This window comes from Clytia hemisphaerica, unplaced genomic scaffold, assembly GCF_902728285.1.
Source record: "Clytia hemisphaerica strain Z4C2 unplaced genomic scaffold, Clytia hemisphaerica genome assembly, whole genome shotgun sequence".
In the NCBI taxonomy this organism is placed as follows: Eukaryota; Metazoa; Cnidaria; class Hydrozoa; order Leptothecata; family Clytiidae; genus Clytia; species Clytia hemisphaerica.
Genome location: NW_027104563.1, coordinates 235171 through 252307, shown reverse-complemented (window position 1 = coordinate 252307; position 17137 = coordinate 235171). Strand labels below are relative to the sequence as shown.

General features: G+C 34.6%; 2 protein-coding genes across 2 annotated transcripts; one reads left to right on the top strand and one right to left on the bottom strand.

Annotated features, from left to right (window-relative positions):
- Positions 1-1044: 1044 nt before the first annotated feature.
- On the bottom strand, positions 1045-3792 carry LOC136823332 (uncharacterized). The gene is made up of 4 exons (XM_067079511.1): positions 3533-3792; positions 3251-3361; positions 2666-2891; positions 1045-2422 (listed from the first exon to the last, which is right to left on the bottom strand). The coding sequence occupies exons 1-4, from the start codon at positions 3684-3686 to the stop codon at positions 1045-1047; spliced, it is 1869 nt and encodes a 622-aa protein (XP_066935612.1). The 5' UTR covers positions 3687-3792.
- Positions 3793-10478: 6686 nt separating this feature from the next.
- Positions 10479-16649, top strand: LOC136823350 (uncharacterized). The gene is made up of 7 exons (XM_067079527.1): positions 10479-11089; positions 11949-13368; positions 13623-13808; positions 14011-14367; positions 14498-14672; positions 14902-15165; positions 15486-16649. The coding sequence occupies exons 4-7, from the start codon at positions 14055-14057 to the stop codon at positions 16084-16086; spliced, it is 1353 nt and encodes a 450-aa protein (XP_066935628.1). The 5' UTR covers positions 10479-11089; positions 11949-13368; positions 13623-13808; positions 14011-14054; the 3' UTR covers positions 16087-16649.
- The last annotated feature ends 488 nt before the right edge of the window (positions 16650-17137 follow it).

Below are 17137 nucleotides of genomic sequence, written 5' to 3'. Positions count from 1 at the left end.
AAATTAATGTGAAAATGTTAAAAAAACCCCTTTTATGTTCTAAATAGTGAAAAATTAAGCAAAATTTGAGAAAATTTAGATTTGGCGGGAAAAATTAAACTTGGCGGATTTTAGCCAAAAAGCATAACATTTTCTATCCAACAAAGTAATACCGAAATAAGGTATTTTTTCAAATTCGCTAACAATTTACAAATTCTTCATTTTTGACTACTCAAAAATAATTTTTATTTAGCTTCTCCCTTTAAGGAGAAAAATATTTGCAGATATTCAAAAATTAGTGACTTTTACCTTTTGCATTTACTCTCGGGTACCTAATAGCCCCTCCGCTAATTAATTTTTCGAAATTTTCCACCAAGGACATTCTTATTCCTAACCCCCCCTGCTTATTAATTTTTGGGAAAATGTTTTTGAAAGTTCCCCTCTTTTGTCCTAATTCTGCTGTATTAGCCTTCTTTTCAAAAATTTTCCACCCAGGACATTTTAATTCCAACCCCCTGCTTATTAAGTTTTGAGATTTTTTCCAATCCCCCCGCTTATTCCACCCCCACCCCCGGCTATTACTCCGAGAGTAGCAACTCAAATAAAGAAAGCAAAGTACCTGGTACAAATAAATTGAATAAGGCCCGAAATATCAAGGGTCTAGGGTCAATCTAAAGTGCAAGGGGACAGCTGAGAGAAATGTTGAGTTTTAGTAAATTGTTTTTCTTTCTATGATTTTAATAAAAAGCTTTTCTACTCGCAAAAACTTCAAATGTTGAAAACAATTAAATGAAATAGAAAACCACACAAAGATAAAAGATAATTAATCTTCCTCTTAATTTATTACAGACATCAATATAAATTTATTCAATTTCAAGCTAGTTTTTAAAAACTTCCAGAAAGATTTTTCTTTGTTGAATTTGAATTTATACCGGATTGAAAATAAACAAAAGACCAAGAAAAGCACTTGAGCCAAAACATTAATAAAGCAAAAAAGATACATACAAACACGAATTATTAGTTTAAATGAAATAGTACAATACCAAGATGCATAATATAGAAAATTCACTTTTTGTTTTTTCTGCATTGTTTACAGTTCCAGGTACCAGGTTTTGCCATGGTTTTTCTCCCAGCACATTTGGGATGAAAAAACCTAAGACAAGTTTTACATTTCATCATATAATTGTTATCATCAGAGCACACACTACACTTTTCACCATCCTCAGGTATGTCGTCACAGATAACTTCCGATTCAAAACGTCTGGTTAAAAGTTCTTTGAGAATAACGTGTTGCCAGAAAATGTCACATTGCTGAAGAACTTTTCCCAGAAATTCCCTGTCAATATATATCCTTACAGTAAGGAACTCTGTAGGTGTCCATACAAAAAAATCACAAAAGGTTGTGCTAGTTGCAAGCATTTCAAGTTGGACTTGATAATAATATTGGTGGTCTTCATCTAAATAGTATCCATTATAGTCTGAGTGTTTAATATAAAATCTATCACCAAGAATCTCCTCCCTTAGTGAAAGTTTCTCCTTGGCAATTTTGTAAGGGCACTTGACTTCTACTACACCATAACAGCAACACGAACAATATACAACAGAATCTGGTGATGCAGCAAACCATGGTATTAGCTGATAGATAGAGAGCCCTAAAGACTTGACATCCAAGTCATAGTGGAAGAAACAGTCTGCGACAGGCTCACAATCACCAGGAACAAAGGTTGGGTTGCCATGAATTTCGGTATAAAGGGACAAAGCAACATCTTCATGATTTCTACCCCAGTCTAGTGGATCAGACTTTATTCTTTTTGCAGTGTCTGAGCAAATACTTTTAACAAGTTCTTTATTGGGTTCCTCAATAGAGGCCTTGAAAACTTTTCGAATAGTAGAACCAGTTATCCGACCTGCTCTTTGCTGGAACCATGTGAAACTTAAAGCTTGGTTTCTGGTTGATTCTTCAACATACAAGATCGATTCTAGCGAGACAGATTTAAGATTGTTCATGGTACTCATTGCTAAATCCAAATACTCCTCTTCATTAAGTTCAATGTTTTTCTCTTTAAATAACAGTCTCAATGAAGGTGGTAAGTGTGGTCGTGTTTCTTGAGTGTTTTCGATGACAAAGTTGTCCTGGTGTTCACCGAATAAACTCAGTGCCACAGTTTCAGGAGCAGTACCCTTCAAATTTACAAGAAATTCTTCAAAGTGATCCAGATGTATGGGTTTTATTGGGGTTGGCTGCTGAGGCATTTTCAATTTATCTTTCGCTTTTTCAGAGTATATCAAAATATTTGCAACTTTATCTCCGTCAATGTTCTTGGTAAAGTTTTGGTTCCATAGTTGTGGCAAATCTGTTGGAGTCACTTTTGTAAAGCCAATCCTCACTGCTGCCTCCATTTTGTAAAGGATGGCCCCAACATGAGAACATGTTTCATCCAAACTAAAAATGGAAAAAAAGAAGTAGGATAAAGTACTAGGGATAAGTTTAATAGAACGTTTATTACCAGCTGCGATATTGCTACCACTGTTGAATAATTAATTAATCCAGTCATAAAACAATGCATATAATACAGCCATGTATAATTATCCATTATAATTATGCGTGGCTGTATCACTGTTTTTATAATCAGGTTCAGTTATAGAAATTTGATTTATCTTTTAAATTTAAATCAAATAAACTCACCCTGCCATACATTTGCAATGACCATATACAACACTGCCATTATTTTTCATGAGGACCCAAGCACTGCGGGTTTTTTCTGATGTTTTGTATGAGGGTCGAATTTCAGCTGTCAGTAATGTAACCTTGTTAATCTTCATATGTTTCACTTCTTGCACCCAACCAGATATGTAAAATTTCCAAGCATCAAGTGACTTATATTTCTCCATTGCCTCTTGAGAGTAAATTCCTAAATTAAATGGAGAAAAGCAAATTAACAGACATTGTTAGACTTTTGTCAGAGCAGAGAGTGCAGTGTAGAAACAGGCTTATCTGATAATATCCGGTTCAACCCCCAGCCAAAGATTCCCAAAATGGTACTTGATGGTACCTTTCTCTCTGCTTGGTGCTCAGCAATTAAGAGAAGGGCCAAGGGTAAGTGGAGCAATCCAGTGAGAAAGAGTGGTGGCGCCCTCCCCCTAGCCTACCTTCGGGCGGGTAGATAGCTATCGAAAGAGGATCCTTCTGGTCGCCCCCGACTGAGGTCCCAGACTTTAGGTACATCTGTACAGTAGGAAATGTATATAAAATAAAAGGTTGCATACTTACTTGGAGATTTAATAAGGTAGTGGTAAAGATGAGGATACGTATGTTCTGGCCACTGTGTAGGATCCGACTTCCATTTATCCATTTCTATCTCATAGGGGCATTGTTCCAATCCTAAAAAATGAAGAAAAGCTACCTTAATAATTTGGTACCTAATAAATCTTCTCATAAATTTGATGGCTGGAAATTAAAAACTTTATAAACTTGCCAGCCAGAGCAGACGAGCAGACAGAGTAGTATACCTAGGTATTAAATTTCTAAGCCTGTAAAACCCTTATAACTTACCAACAAGCTCTAACTTTTGTTTGTATCTGATTCTTGATTCTTTTTGGAGAAGTTCCATGTATGTTTCAGAAGATGCAGTAGGTTTTTCAACATTATTTGGTTCATTACTTGCGTCCATCTTGCCTTCTCGTACTGAAAACTGGGGTAATCTCATCCACAAGACGGGTTTGTTTTCCCCCAGTTCAAAATGGTAGACTCTTACAGCGGAGCATAACGTAATGTTGTGACGTCACGCCGTGGCGAAGAATAGAAGTGGCTGATGAATCATTAAAAGGTGTTGGTTCTTCATCCCTGGAGAAGGAGATTACGTTGACAGCTGGTTGAGCTGGTTGAGCAGTAAATGATGGGGATGAATTATCATCTAAAAACGACAGAGAAGTAGTTGAGAAGGGCTCATCAATAACCATTGGTGATGATTGGCTGGTGACTGTTGGATTGCGATTATTGATATCCAGAAGAGAAAAAGATGGTAATACATCATCACAAGTCATTATGTGCTTGAGAAAATGGTCCTTGCGTGTGTATTCACGATAACATTTCCGACAGACATATGGAACTTTGGTATGAGTCTTTTTATGTTCAACAAGATGAGCTTTTCTTGCAAAAACTTTTTCACAAACATCACATTCAATTGAGGTTTCAATCTTCTCTGCTAATACTTTCTCACAAACATTCTTCGAGATATGTTTAAAGACACCAGGCTTGTGTTTGAAGATTGCAGCGCATTTCAAACATTGGAATTTGTTGTCTGGTGTTTCCTGATAGATTGGAACCTTTTCTGGAGCAGGAAATTGACATTTTGTTCGATGTCTCTTGAGTTGTATTCTATGAGCGAATTCTTCAGAGCATCCGATGTTTTGGCATTTAATCTTCTTGGGTCTTTGGGCCCTATAAATATAAAAAATAGACCATTTTCAATGAAGAATATATGCAAATCTGCTATAAAGTTCTTATAAACTGGTCAATTCAAGATTTGAAACCAATACAATACATATTTTAGATCTGAAGTTTGAGAAAAAGAACAATTTTCCTGGGATTTGCTGTAAAATTTACCTCTAAAGTATGCTTCATTTTCAAGAAAATTGTATGAAAATCTCACCAAAAACAAATAAAATCTTATACTGATAAGAATAGAGAAGTATTACAAAAAGCAAAAATAAATAAAGTCAGCTAACCCTTGATCATCATTTTCATTCATCTTTGTTTTTTCTGGGTTCATTTTGATCTGAACATCTGGCACCAGTTTTGTTTTTGTCAGCCCTGTTTGCTGTTTGTTTGTTTGTTGTTGTGGGGATTGCACCAAGTTGGTAATTATGGGAAAAAATGAACCAAAGTTGGCAAAAAAACTCAAATTAAGAAAAAACATCCTTGATATGGGGTGAATCAATTTCATTACTCAGATCCTTCATACAACTAATAGTAGGGCTTTATCGACCTTCTGGTTTTTTAGGTCATCAAATGCTCTAATGATCATGCAACAAAATTTAAACCAACATCAAACACTATGAACAAAAAAGCTTTGTGCGTCAATAAAATTGACGATACAGTAAGCATTGATGAGTTCTACAAAAACATCGAAAAAGCACTCAACCAAAAAATTAGCACCGTTGAAAACAAACTCCTTCTTGTCCTCACCGAACATTTCAAAGAATTCACTACAATCAACATTTCTTTCCAAGTAAACAAAAAAGGCTACTATATCCGCAATTATGATCCAATTTCAAACCATATATCCCAATGCAAATCATGCCACAAATTCAACCACACTAACTGTAAAATTAAAGAATGTAGAAAATGCCAAAAAAACAGATTGTAACAATGATTGTACCGAAGACGAACTAAAATGCGTAAACTGTGAAGAAAAACATAGCCCATACTACAAAAAGTGCAAAGCATACATTGATATCAAGCACATGAAAACCGTAAAAAAAGAATTGAAAATCAAAAAAACCCACACCGATATGAACCTTAAATACCCTGAAATCGCATCTCTAAACACCAAACTAGAAAAACAGGAAAACGATATCGCACAACTAACAACAGTCACAAACTCTTATACAGAAATCATAGAAAATCTCAATACACAAAACAAAGAACTAGCTGACCGCCTCGAAACCCTGGAAGTAGAAAATCTAACTCTCACAAACAAACTCGAACAGTACGAAAAAGGATTACCACTCACTGAATTACTACCACTATTATACACTCTATTATCAACCCTACACAAACAAAAAATGGAAAACACTGAAATATACTCTCTAATTATAGACACCACAAAAAAATTAACCGTAAATGACCCAGCAAAGGACAAGGCACTAAAAACATCATTTGAAAAGCTAGGCATAGCAAACAGAAAATCAAAAGTAACATTACATATCCTCAAGCAGTAAACAAGCCAACCTTTCAGCTCAGTATTTCACGGCAAATCCAAAAAACAAAAATCGATAAAACTTTTCTCAAAAAACCACAAGTAAAAACAACACTAAAAATGACGGAACATAATACCATAAAAATTATTTCCATACAATGGAATCCAAAACAAAATTGACAACCTAATAGACTTAATTGGTACATCAAAACCAGATTTACTACTGATAAAAGAAACAAAACTCAATAAAAACACAAATCTAAAATTCTCACATCCAGATTACAACATCAATGAATACAGACGCAGGTGGAGGACCTAATGACCCTAACCAAAAAAAATCTCCAAATAATTGACGAATATGAAAAAAACATCAACAACAATGAATTTCTATCTACTAAAATAAAAACTAAAATCTTGAAATCATGAACTACTACAATCCTCTCTCACAACTGATAGACACTGACAATATTCTAAATCTTACAAAAAACAAAAACTCAATTATCCTTGGAGATCTAAACTCAAAACACCCGAATCGGCATAATATAAAAACCAACACCGGCGGTAACGCCCTTAACACCATGATCACAAATTACAATCTCGAACATAGCGAACACACTGAATATACATACAACCAAGAAAGCACATTGGACATCGCAGTATGGGACCCAAATAAAATAACTCAATCAATAACTACACAAAATATAGATGAAGTAGGCAGCGATCACACCCCTGTTTCCTTTCAAATAAAAATAAAAGATGGACTCGAAAAATGAAAAATAAACAGCAAAATCAAACTATATAATAAAGTAAACTGGGCCAATACAAATAACCTCCTGCTAAACAAATTCCAAAATCCTCCAAAAAATAAAAATGAAATTGACGAAAAAATCTCTAGACTGGAAAAATACATCACAACAACAATAAACAGATAAAACCACGGCATAAACTCTCAAATTAGGAAAGACATCAAGGAAAAAGAAAACTACAAAAAGAGTACAAAAGAACCAGAAACCCCGTCACAAAAACCAAAATCAACAATCTAAACAAAAAAATCCAAAAAGACATAAGACAATCTGAGTCAAGATTTACAAACAAAAACGTAGATCTTGCGAACTCCAAAAACTCCAAAGACCCATGGAAAGATATTAACAACATCTTAGGAAAAAAAGAAAAATCATCCATCAAAAAAATCCATAATCCCACAACAAAAAAGGATACAACAAAAAAAGATGAGATATTCTAAGGGAACATAACAACAGACATAGAACACGAAAACAACGTCAATACATGGTACAATGAAACAAACTTTACGAACATCTACTCTAGATCGTATCACTTTGAAACAGAAAAAATCTCAAAAATAATAAAAAAACTCTCAAATAAAAAAGCTCCTGGAATAGACAGTGGGCAAAATATAATCATAAAATACCTTGAGCCAAGCCTATCACCCATATTTTTGATTCATGCTATGAAATATGATATTTTCCCGAACGTTGGAAGGAGGGAAAAGTAATCATGCTATACAAAATCAAAGGACCAAAAAATAACACAAGAAACTATTGAAATAAAAATTAGAAAATGGGCAGAAGAAAACGAAAAAATCAATAAAGAAGAATCAGGTTTTAGAGAAAAAAGATCCACAAACAACCAACTTTTTATAATCACTCAAAAAATTACAGAAGTCTTTAATCGAAGAAACAGCATAGACGCAATATTTATTGATTTCGAAAAATGCTTTGACAAAATATGGAAAAAAGGTCTTCTCTATAAACTTAATTCACTAAACATTTCAAATAAAAACCTCAACATCATAAACAGTTTCCTACACAATAGAAAAGTCCATATACTGATTGAAAACGAGAATTCAAAAAAATTCTCACCAAAAGAAGGTCTCCCTCAAGGCAGTTGCCTAAGTCCCCTACTCGTCATATTATTTGAAAGCGACATTCCTACAGATGAAAAAAAATACCTTTCTTTCTCAATTTGCAGATGACCTAGCGATTTACGCATTAAGAAGAAATAGAAACTACTCAAATAACCCAGCTTTACAAAAACTTCTAGATGAAATAATTTCATGGTTTGAAAAATTGAAATTAAAAATCAACTTCGGTAAAACAAAACATGTCATATTTACCAAAAGTCCCGGAGAAATCGACAGACAATATACAATCAAAAACAAAACTCGGCGGGATAATTTGCTGTTTAAAATGCGCAACTACATTGCGGACCTTGCGGAAGTGTCAAGAATGATATCTGAAATCGAAAGTACTTTTGAAGCGAGGTCTTTGCTTTAGTAATTTCTGACAACTAACTTCAGTTTTCCACATAGCTTATTGTAATGATTGATACTAAATTATTGACTTACACATATCTTCACTATTTTATGATTCTTTTGGGTTTGTTATTTTAGTGTCATGCTTAAAAAATTTATCTCAAATTTGACTTTTTGTGTATCGATTGAAAACATTGGCAAGGAGCATCAGCAAGACAAAAGAAGGTAATAAGATGTTTTTTTTACTCTGCTTTGAAAGTATTCCTTTATAAAAGTTTTCATTTATATGTATTTTAAATATTCACGGCTTGTTCATGCATGATCAAAATAAAATTTAGGCTGAGAAAATACTGTACTGTACGATATACAGTATTTTCTCCATCAGCCTCAATTTATTCCGGTCATGCTTTAAGTGATCAGTTAAAGAGGCAGTAAATCTTTCACTCATTAAAATATTTCTTGACAAAAGGTTTTCGTATTAAGCCCTTTTTGTATCAGGTCGGCCGGGGTCTGAATATCCCGGGGTGCGCCTTTAAGACGCAAGTTCAATAACTCAAGAACTGATTTGAGGGCTATGCATGTTTGCTTCCACTGATGCAAGTTACCCAATCTCACGGTATACGCTGAGGTAAAAAAGGCTTTTTTCTGGGAGATTGACAGTCTACAACCTGGTGGACACCTTAAAATAATGAGGAACAGTAAGGAATTCCCATATAAACAATATAATCCAGGTCCAAGAGTCAAAATCAAAAGTTGAATTTTGCGCACTTTTGAAAATTCATCCGGCCAGGTTCTTCAAAGCGTCGTTTTAAGAAGAAAAATGTTTCTGGATAAAAAAATGCTCAAAATAGTTTTTTCAATTCCTTATCAACTCTGAAACACCATTTAAAATAACAAAAACAACATAAAATCCTTAACATTAAGCCAGAAGTCGGTATCCTAAAAAGCTGAAAATTCACTTTTTTGCCTGTGCTTCTCCCACCGGCAGGAATATATCACCAAAAAAAGTGGACCAGTAAATTCTTTTGTCCAGACTCTACTTTTAGATAGATAAAAATAAAAGTCAAACGGAATCAAACAAAGCGGTTTGCTGGAAAAAAATGCCGGCTTAATTTAAGACCAGTAGACAGGCAGCTGATGACATCAAAAAAAGTGAATAAGTGAAAATTCGAGGGACAAATATTGAGTACTTATTTTGAAATCTTTATAGTTTAGAGAGTCAGAAAAATTTACTCGGCGTGTTTAAAAATCTTTACCGGACGTGTCCGAGAATAATATATTAATTGATGACGTCACAAGCAAAAGTGAAAAATTGATGTTGCAAAATTTCAAAGTTATATATACCATTCGAAGCGTTTTTTGATGTAGATTTCAAATCACATCAATCTTAATAAGTATAAATTTGAATATGAAAAGTTATCGAGGTCCGTAGCTCTTCTATGACGTCATTTTTGAAAAAATGCCTCATTTTATAAGGAATTACGATCTCAATTTTCTTGAGTTAGGCTGAGAAATCGAATATACCCGTTTAATTGTCTTCTATATAGTTTTTGACGAGCTTTCGAATGGTGTAAATTGTTTTTCGATTTGATGACGTTAAAATTTGACATTTTTAGGGGGTGAGAGGGTCATGATTGACCAAAATCACATGTCAAATTTAAGTCATAACTTTTGAAATCTAAATTTTCACCTATTGAGACTGATGTGATTTAGAATCTAGATCGAAAAATGCGTCGAATGGTATATATATCATTATTATATGCTGAAATCAAATTTTCACTTTTGGTGGTGACGTCATCATTTGACAAATTATTACCGGACATGTCCGTTAAATAAATTTTCGGACGCCGAGTAAAATTTTTAGGATCAGTAGATATATGGGAACAAGAAAAATCAACTCGACGTTTGTCCCAAAGTCGTCCAGATTTTAGATGTCGTCAGCTGCCTGTCTACAGCGCAAATAGGGTTAATCAAGATGTATATTCTAGAGAGAGTGTGAAACTTATGCCAGGTATTTTCTAATAGTAAAACTAATAATGATAAAGATAATAATATATTTTCTTTTCTAGGATTCAGCAAAATTTGAATAAAATGTAAAGAAATTTTGGCTCCATGGACAACCAAGTTGGAGAAGGGATGAACGGTTTGCCGTGAAAAATGAAAAAACAAATTCTAAAAACCTAATATATTTTTCATATTTTTCAAAATCTGTAACCATCAATTTTCTGATTCTCAAGCCACCCCAAAAATCTAAGATTTCGGAGATGACAAAAGAACAGAAATAATTACCAGTCTGGAAAGGAGGGCCTATACGCCGGATATATCCGGCGTAGACTTTATCTTAGGATCGGCGTATTGGCGTGAGCTCAATAATTTTAACCTTCCTTGGCGTATCAAATCTGTGAATTTCGGCGTAGGAATCGATTTTTTGTCCAGTATATCTTCGCCGCTCTTCTTCTCCTTTCAGATTGTTTACACTACCTTGTTCTTTTTAAAATCCGTTTAAAGCTCTTCATCACGTGACTTTCTACACCTAGACTCCATTTCCACTACATTGTAATAAAATGTAAAACGGGCGTAAAAAAAAAACGCACCCTCTATTGAAAAACTCGATATCGGTACCAAAATAAACCTCACATTTTTTTCGGGGAATCCAATATGGCGGATGCACGAGACAACGAATTAGAGATAATTGAAGATGAAAATGAAGTTGTAAATAGTGTAAATAATGGTGTAAAAAGTGTAAATTTAATTTGTAAAGTTTGTAATAATCCATGTGGCGTGGCTCACAGTTGCCTGAGATGTGAACGGTACACTCACTTAATTTGTGGGGACCCACCAGCTGGGGAAGAACAAGAAGAAGGATAGGGTCAAAAGGTTATTTGTTTTTTATGCAGTGGGAAAAGGAAGGACGAGGGTAAGTCGGTTTGAAAATTTCAAATTAAGTTAGGAGTAGACACAGAATTATGAATTCTATGGACGATATTATCGTTAAATCGTAACTTTATCTCTGACGAATAAAAAGTGTGGATTTGTGCTTTGGTGGGCTTTACAAACTGGGTCCTTTTCAGGATAGATTTACTTGTCTTGATAGCTTAGTGCAGAAGAGCTGGTAGTCTCTATCGAGATGCTCGTTAAAATTGCACACATTCATTGAATCCGCTACCAATTCAGTGAAGAGCTATTGAGGCGTAATCTATAATCAGTCTTTGGGCCACACTTTTTATGTATTTTTAAATACATATTTCTCATAAAGCTTAAATCTGGCAAATTTCTGCACTTACATGCTTTTCAATTAAAAATGTATTTTCAATAATTTGGGTTGGGGCCCCATATTACACACATCAATAATAAGCTACGAGAATATTTTTTTGGCTTATCACTTTGCTACTTACTACAGTACACAGTAACTTTTTTAATAAAATAAAAAAAAGAAGACAATAATAAAAATAAGACTCTGACAACGCACGTGGTACTTTTCATGTTTGAAAGATCAAATGGATCAAATTAAATGAACATTTTTTTCTTTTACATAGTGAAATGTAAAAGGTTTTCCTCTCTTTCTATTATTTGGTTTATTGGAGAGGCGTTCTTCATTATTTTAAGAGTACATACACGAAATACAAATATAAATAATAAGTTGCGATTATTTTAGCTTTACTATCGCAGTTGATTATTGATAGGTGTAACGGGGATTTTAATAAGAAAGATAAAAATGTCACAGATAAACTCATGTGTAACCTCGCTAATGTGTACTCTCTCGCTCATGTTTGTAGGCAATTCCTCTGAAACGTCCGCTTCAAAAAAACGAAAACACTCGCAAGAGGCGTGGAAGGCAAGGTTTAAAAGACCTAAAATCGGAGAGACAAACACAAACACTGATAAGAAAACTGACTCTCAAAACAATTCAAAGAAGACAGCCATCGAGGAAAAATCATTTACGTGTAAAGAGTGCCTTGAAGGGTTTTTTACCAAAAAGAATCCTGCAAAAGTAGGGTCAACTAGAATCTGTAGAAATGATTCATCAAGTATACAACGACACAAATCCACATGGCATAAATTAACAGGCAAATGTACGATTGTCCCTACTAACTCAGTGGACATAGCTAATCTAAAGAAGAAATATGAACGAAAAAAGGACGATAGTGGTAGTGACAATGAAGCAACTGAAAGCCCAAACCAAGCCTCCGACCAAGCCTCTACTACTGCTACTTCAGTTCATGAAAGTTCTATAGCCAAGAAACCTACACAAACCACAATGTTGAGTGTTGCATCAAATAATCTTGAAAAAGACTCTTCAACACCAAAGGACGAAGATCTCATATTAAAAAAACTGAATGAGTTGACTTTAGAACTCAGGGGTATGAAAACTCAACATGAAAGCATATGCAGTATTGCATTTAAAGATACAGAGAAAAGTGTCCTACTGGAGGCTTTACGAAAGTGTGAAAACCTAGTTGACTTTCTGAAAGTTTCCAAAAGTTTTGAATGGTTTTGTGACGAAAAAACAGAAGAAGGGATTTTGAGGTGTAAAGCCTGTTTTCACATGTATCTTAAAAACAATCCTAGATCATCTAGTTTGAACCCAACACAAGTCCGTATGGTTACAAAGGGAAATGAATTCTCCACAGGAATGTCATATGACAAATTGAAAACACGGCAGTTACTACAAGGAGGTAATGACACCTGGAGACATTTAAAAAACCTCATGATCAATCATCTTTGCCTAATTGGAGAAGGATCAAACTTTCACTTCGAGAAGATGAAAATACAAGACGAAATGTTTTTCGTGCAGCAATTTCGGCCATTAAATTAGGGTCTGCTGCCACCCATTTTGAAACTTTGATATCGTTGTTGAAGAGTTGGAAACATAGGGCATAGCAGGAAAAACTTTAATGACATCTTGCATTGTATCGAACAGGCTATGAATAAGCAAATTAACGACTGGCTAAGCACACCCCTACCATCAACTGGTCTACCACCACATTTCTGGGGAACTGTTGATAAAGCTACACCTTCAAGAGTCACAAACCAAGCCGTCATCATAGTTGCACGGGATCAAAATGGAAATTGTTGTCCTATCCCAGTAGCGGCGCCCGAAATCTACAGAGAGCTTGATGCAGCAACCTATGATGAACTTGCAACCCAGATGGTTGATGCTATAAAAGAAAACTTTCCATCCAGCTTGCTTTCAAGGTATCCCAGGACAATACAATGATAAATTGTATTTTCCTGGCATATGGTGATTTAAAAGTAGCTTCTGAAAACTTCTGATATGTTAATCTTCCCCAATATTAAGACATTGTAACTGCCTTGTCATCACTTCTGCTAACGCAATCAGTAGTAAGAAATCACTATCCGAAAATTTAATTGATCTAAAATTAGAACTGATTGTGGACTTATAGACAGTCGATCTCCTTCAGTGTATTGTTTTTTCTTATTTGTGTCAGGATGTGTGGTGCAGCAGCCGACGACCCTTACCAAACTAAAAACTTTCGCTCATCTTTGGTTGAACATGTTGGGACAGATTTTGATGATATTCTTAGCTTCCCTGTAACATGGGACCCTGGACATTTGCTCAATCTAGCAGTTACTGATGTTAGAGACAATGATACGATTGGAGGCTCGTATATTAGGTTAACTTACTTTTCGATTATTTTTTGATTACTTAACAAATTCCAAACAAAATGCTTTTCTCAAAAGTAGAAATGGACAAGTTATTTCACAACTCTATTTATCTCTAAAGAACAAATTCATTTTTATGTTTGTAACAATTGTTTCAGGACTTTAATTTTCATTTTGTTAATGTCATGATTTTATGATATATTTATCTTGTAGCTTGTTCATCAAACGATCAAATCTGTTCAATCAATTGTTAAGGAATGGAAAGGGCTTCGCAACCAGTATCATATGCCACTCAAAGGTTTACCAGTTCATCCTACAACCAATGGGTTAAAATTTTCAAGTCTTATGGTGCTTATATTCAAGCTTTCGAGCACTTACACCCCAATAGAAGTGACGATGAAGAATATCAATTCCAGATAAAAGGAGCAGATTATGTATTTGATATGTTACTCCTATTGGACACTTTGAAACCATTGGTTGATGTTATGCTACAGCTGCAATCCTTGGATAATCCTGTCTGGAAACTTAAAAAGTTGTTCCCTGAATTGATTGATCGATTGAAAGAAGCAGGTATGGTTTCATTTCTATTAAAATTATCTGTCTTATCATTCATGAATTGTATCTGTCGTCAATTCCGTATAATCGTCTGCAATTTCGAAGTTGTAAACATATTAAAATAATGGATTTCTCTTTTCAAAAGGAGCAAGAGATAAAGACGCTCTACCCAAACTCACCAAACACGAAAAAGATGTTAAAGTTTGTGGAAAATTCGATGGAGTAACCCTATTGGCAGGATGGTTACCGAAAAGAAATGCAGACGGGACTTTCACGTGGACATCACGAAACAAGACTGACATCCGTAAAGAACATTCAGCGTATGTATTTTACTTGTTCTATTATTGATTTACGTTTAATGATTGGTGTAAGTGTTTCCAAGTCTTCAGTGGTTATAACCTATTTTTACATAAAACATGCCATTTGCCAACCTTTATTCTATGCTGCAAGAAAATTCCAAAAAGGTTCAAATTCTCTGCCTAATGCCAGTATGTAAATAAATGTTTTACGAATTTTGAAGCATATGCATTTCTCTATTCTATTCTTTAGATTTGTGAAAGAACTTATCGAAGCCTTAGAGAAACGAATAAAGCCAGAAATCGAGAAAGACCACATCGAAACACTGGCAGTTCTTGATGCCGCTGAATTGGTAAAATTGTCATGTGGTAAACGAGAGAGGGGCAAGATTGCATTTGAACGAGAGGAGGGGGAAATTGAAAGTTATGGTGTCAAAGAGATTGAAAAACAAATGAAAAGTATTTCGAAGGCCGATCACATTTCAGACTCAAGCTTAAACTTTGATAGTCGAATGAGGTAAAAGGATTCACTTAAATTTCATCCTTTTCTAAAATCTGTTACAATCTGTTTCATTATTTTGGGTTGTAGAAAAATCGATATTAGTCATCTCATAGCAAATTACGAAAAAATAGGAAAAAATATTTTATTTTAGATAATCTCCCTTTGGGGAAGTGGTTGATTAATTTTGGCTTTTAGTTGTCTAGGGGGGCTTTCAAAAACATTTTTTGGCTTTCCTAAAAACAAAACATTTTTTAGATTTAATTAAAAGGTAATTATTAAAATCTGAAAGAGAGTGGCTCATGTAAAGGCTGATGATAGGTTGTAATTTTTTTCAGTCATAGGTACATCGGAAATATAAAAAAGGCGGTATGTGAGGCGATTTGGGAAAACAAAGCGAATTGGTTTCTTGATGCAGACAACAAGATAATTGAAAAACGAGAAAAACTAATATCATTCAAAGAGATCAAGTGTCGAGATTTTTTTCACAAGTTTGAGCTAAAATACGATAAATCAGTTGAAATCGGAATCCTTGACCAATCGGAAGTATATAAGTCATTCTACAGCAACAACTTCGTCGTCTCAACGGCTGGAAAAGAAGGATGCACCATCATAGACGTAGCTCTTTCAAAAGGGGGGCCAGAGGCTATAGCGGAAAGTTTTTACAACTGCATGCGTAACCAGCAACAGCATGGGGGACAGTCGAATTGGGTTCTAACGACGAGAGCAAAAATTGCCTGGTGCCTTCCATCCATCGATAGATTCGATCGTTTGATAAAAGACGCTGTTGAGATTTATATCAATGGGGACGAAAAGATAAAACCCCATCGTGAAAACATGTTTTTCACGTCGTCCAGACACAATAGCTACAAAGTATCAAAGGTTGTTGATCGCATTAATGCTGATTGTGGTCGATGTCCTTTCTTGGTATCCTCATAATGAGATCGGACTAATTGTTTAGACTTGATATTGTTTCGTTATGTTATTATTTTATCATAGAATTTTTCTTGGAAATTTAGTCCTCGTATCTCCCGTGTCTCCATAACCAAAGAAAAGCTTTCTCGGTTGGTTTAACTGTGTGTGATACGAGTTTCCATTACGATAATCTCAACAAATATTTTAAATCTTCCAGTTACCATTTCAATTTCTTCTCGTTGCTTTTTGTTTATTCTAGTATTAGGTTGAGTCCGTCTCTTTTTTATCAGCAAGATTAAAGTTAAAATGATTATAAATTTACTTTTCAAGACACACTAACGTAACATCGTTCTCTTCTTCTTGAGAATATGTTTTTACTTTTATTTTATTTCATCTTTTACCTGAAAGATACATAAAGATACATAGAATTAATAAAGAAAAATGACCTTATTTTAGCCAAAATTAGGACTTTATTATCATAAAATGCTCTGGCTTTCGGGGGCTTCGCCCCCTGAACCCCCACCAGGACTCTACCCTGGACCCGTTTGGGGGGCTTACATCGCCCACCTAAACCCCCCTGTAATTTTCGTGCGCCTTCGGCGCACGCTATCGCCTACGGCGAAAAAATTTTCGCGCCTTCGGCGCATCTTTAAATAGTTCTTTGAGCGCATCCGGCATAGACTTTTCCTTCTTTCCAGACTGGATAATTAGGTAGTAAGATAAATGAAAAATATTTAAGTAAATCCCACTGGAAAATTGAAGCTACAAGGGTGCTCATTTTAGGTCTGCCTTCTGCCAAACTTCTAAATTGGATGGGTATTTAGACACTGAATCAGAAAAAAATGTTGAAAAATATATTTTTACTTTTCTAGTAAAATGTAAATAAATGTAAATCCTACTAAATAAAATAAAGCTTATATTTCCTTAAAATATCATATATCTCTTATGTATCTGTATATGTAGTTAAAAATTTCTTTTTTGCTTGCCTTTATAAATAAAATTTATCCTTTCCTTGTTAAAAATTTAGTTTTTTGTTTTTCTAAATAAAATAACATATCCTAAAAAAAATGGTTAA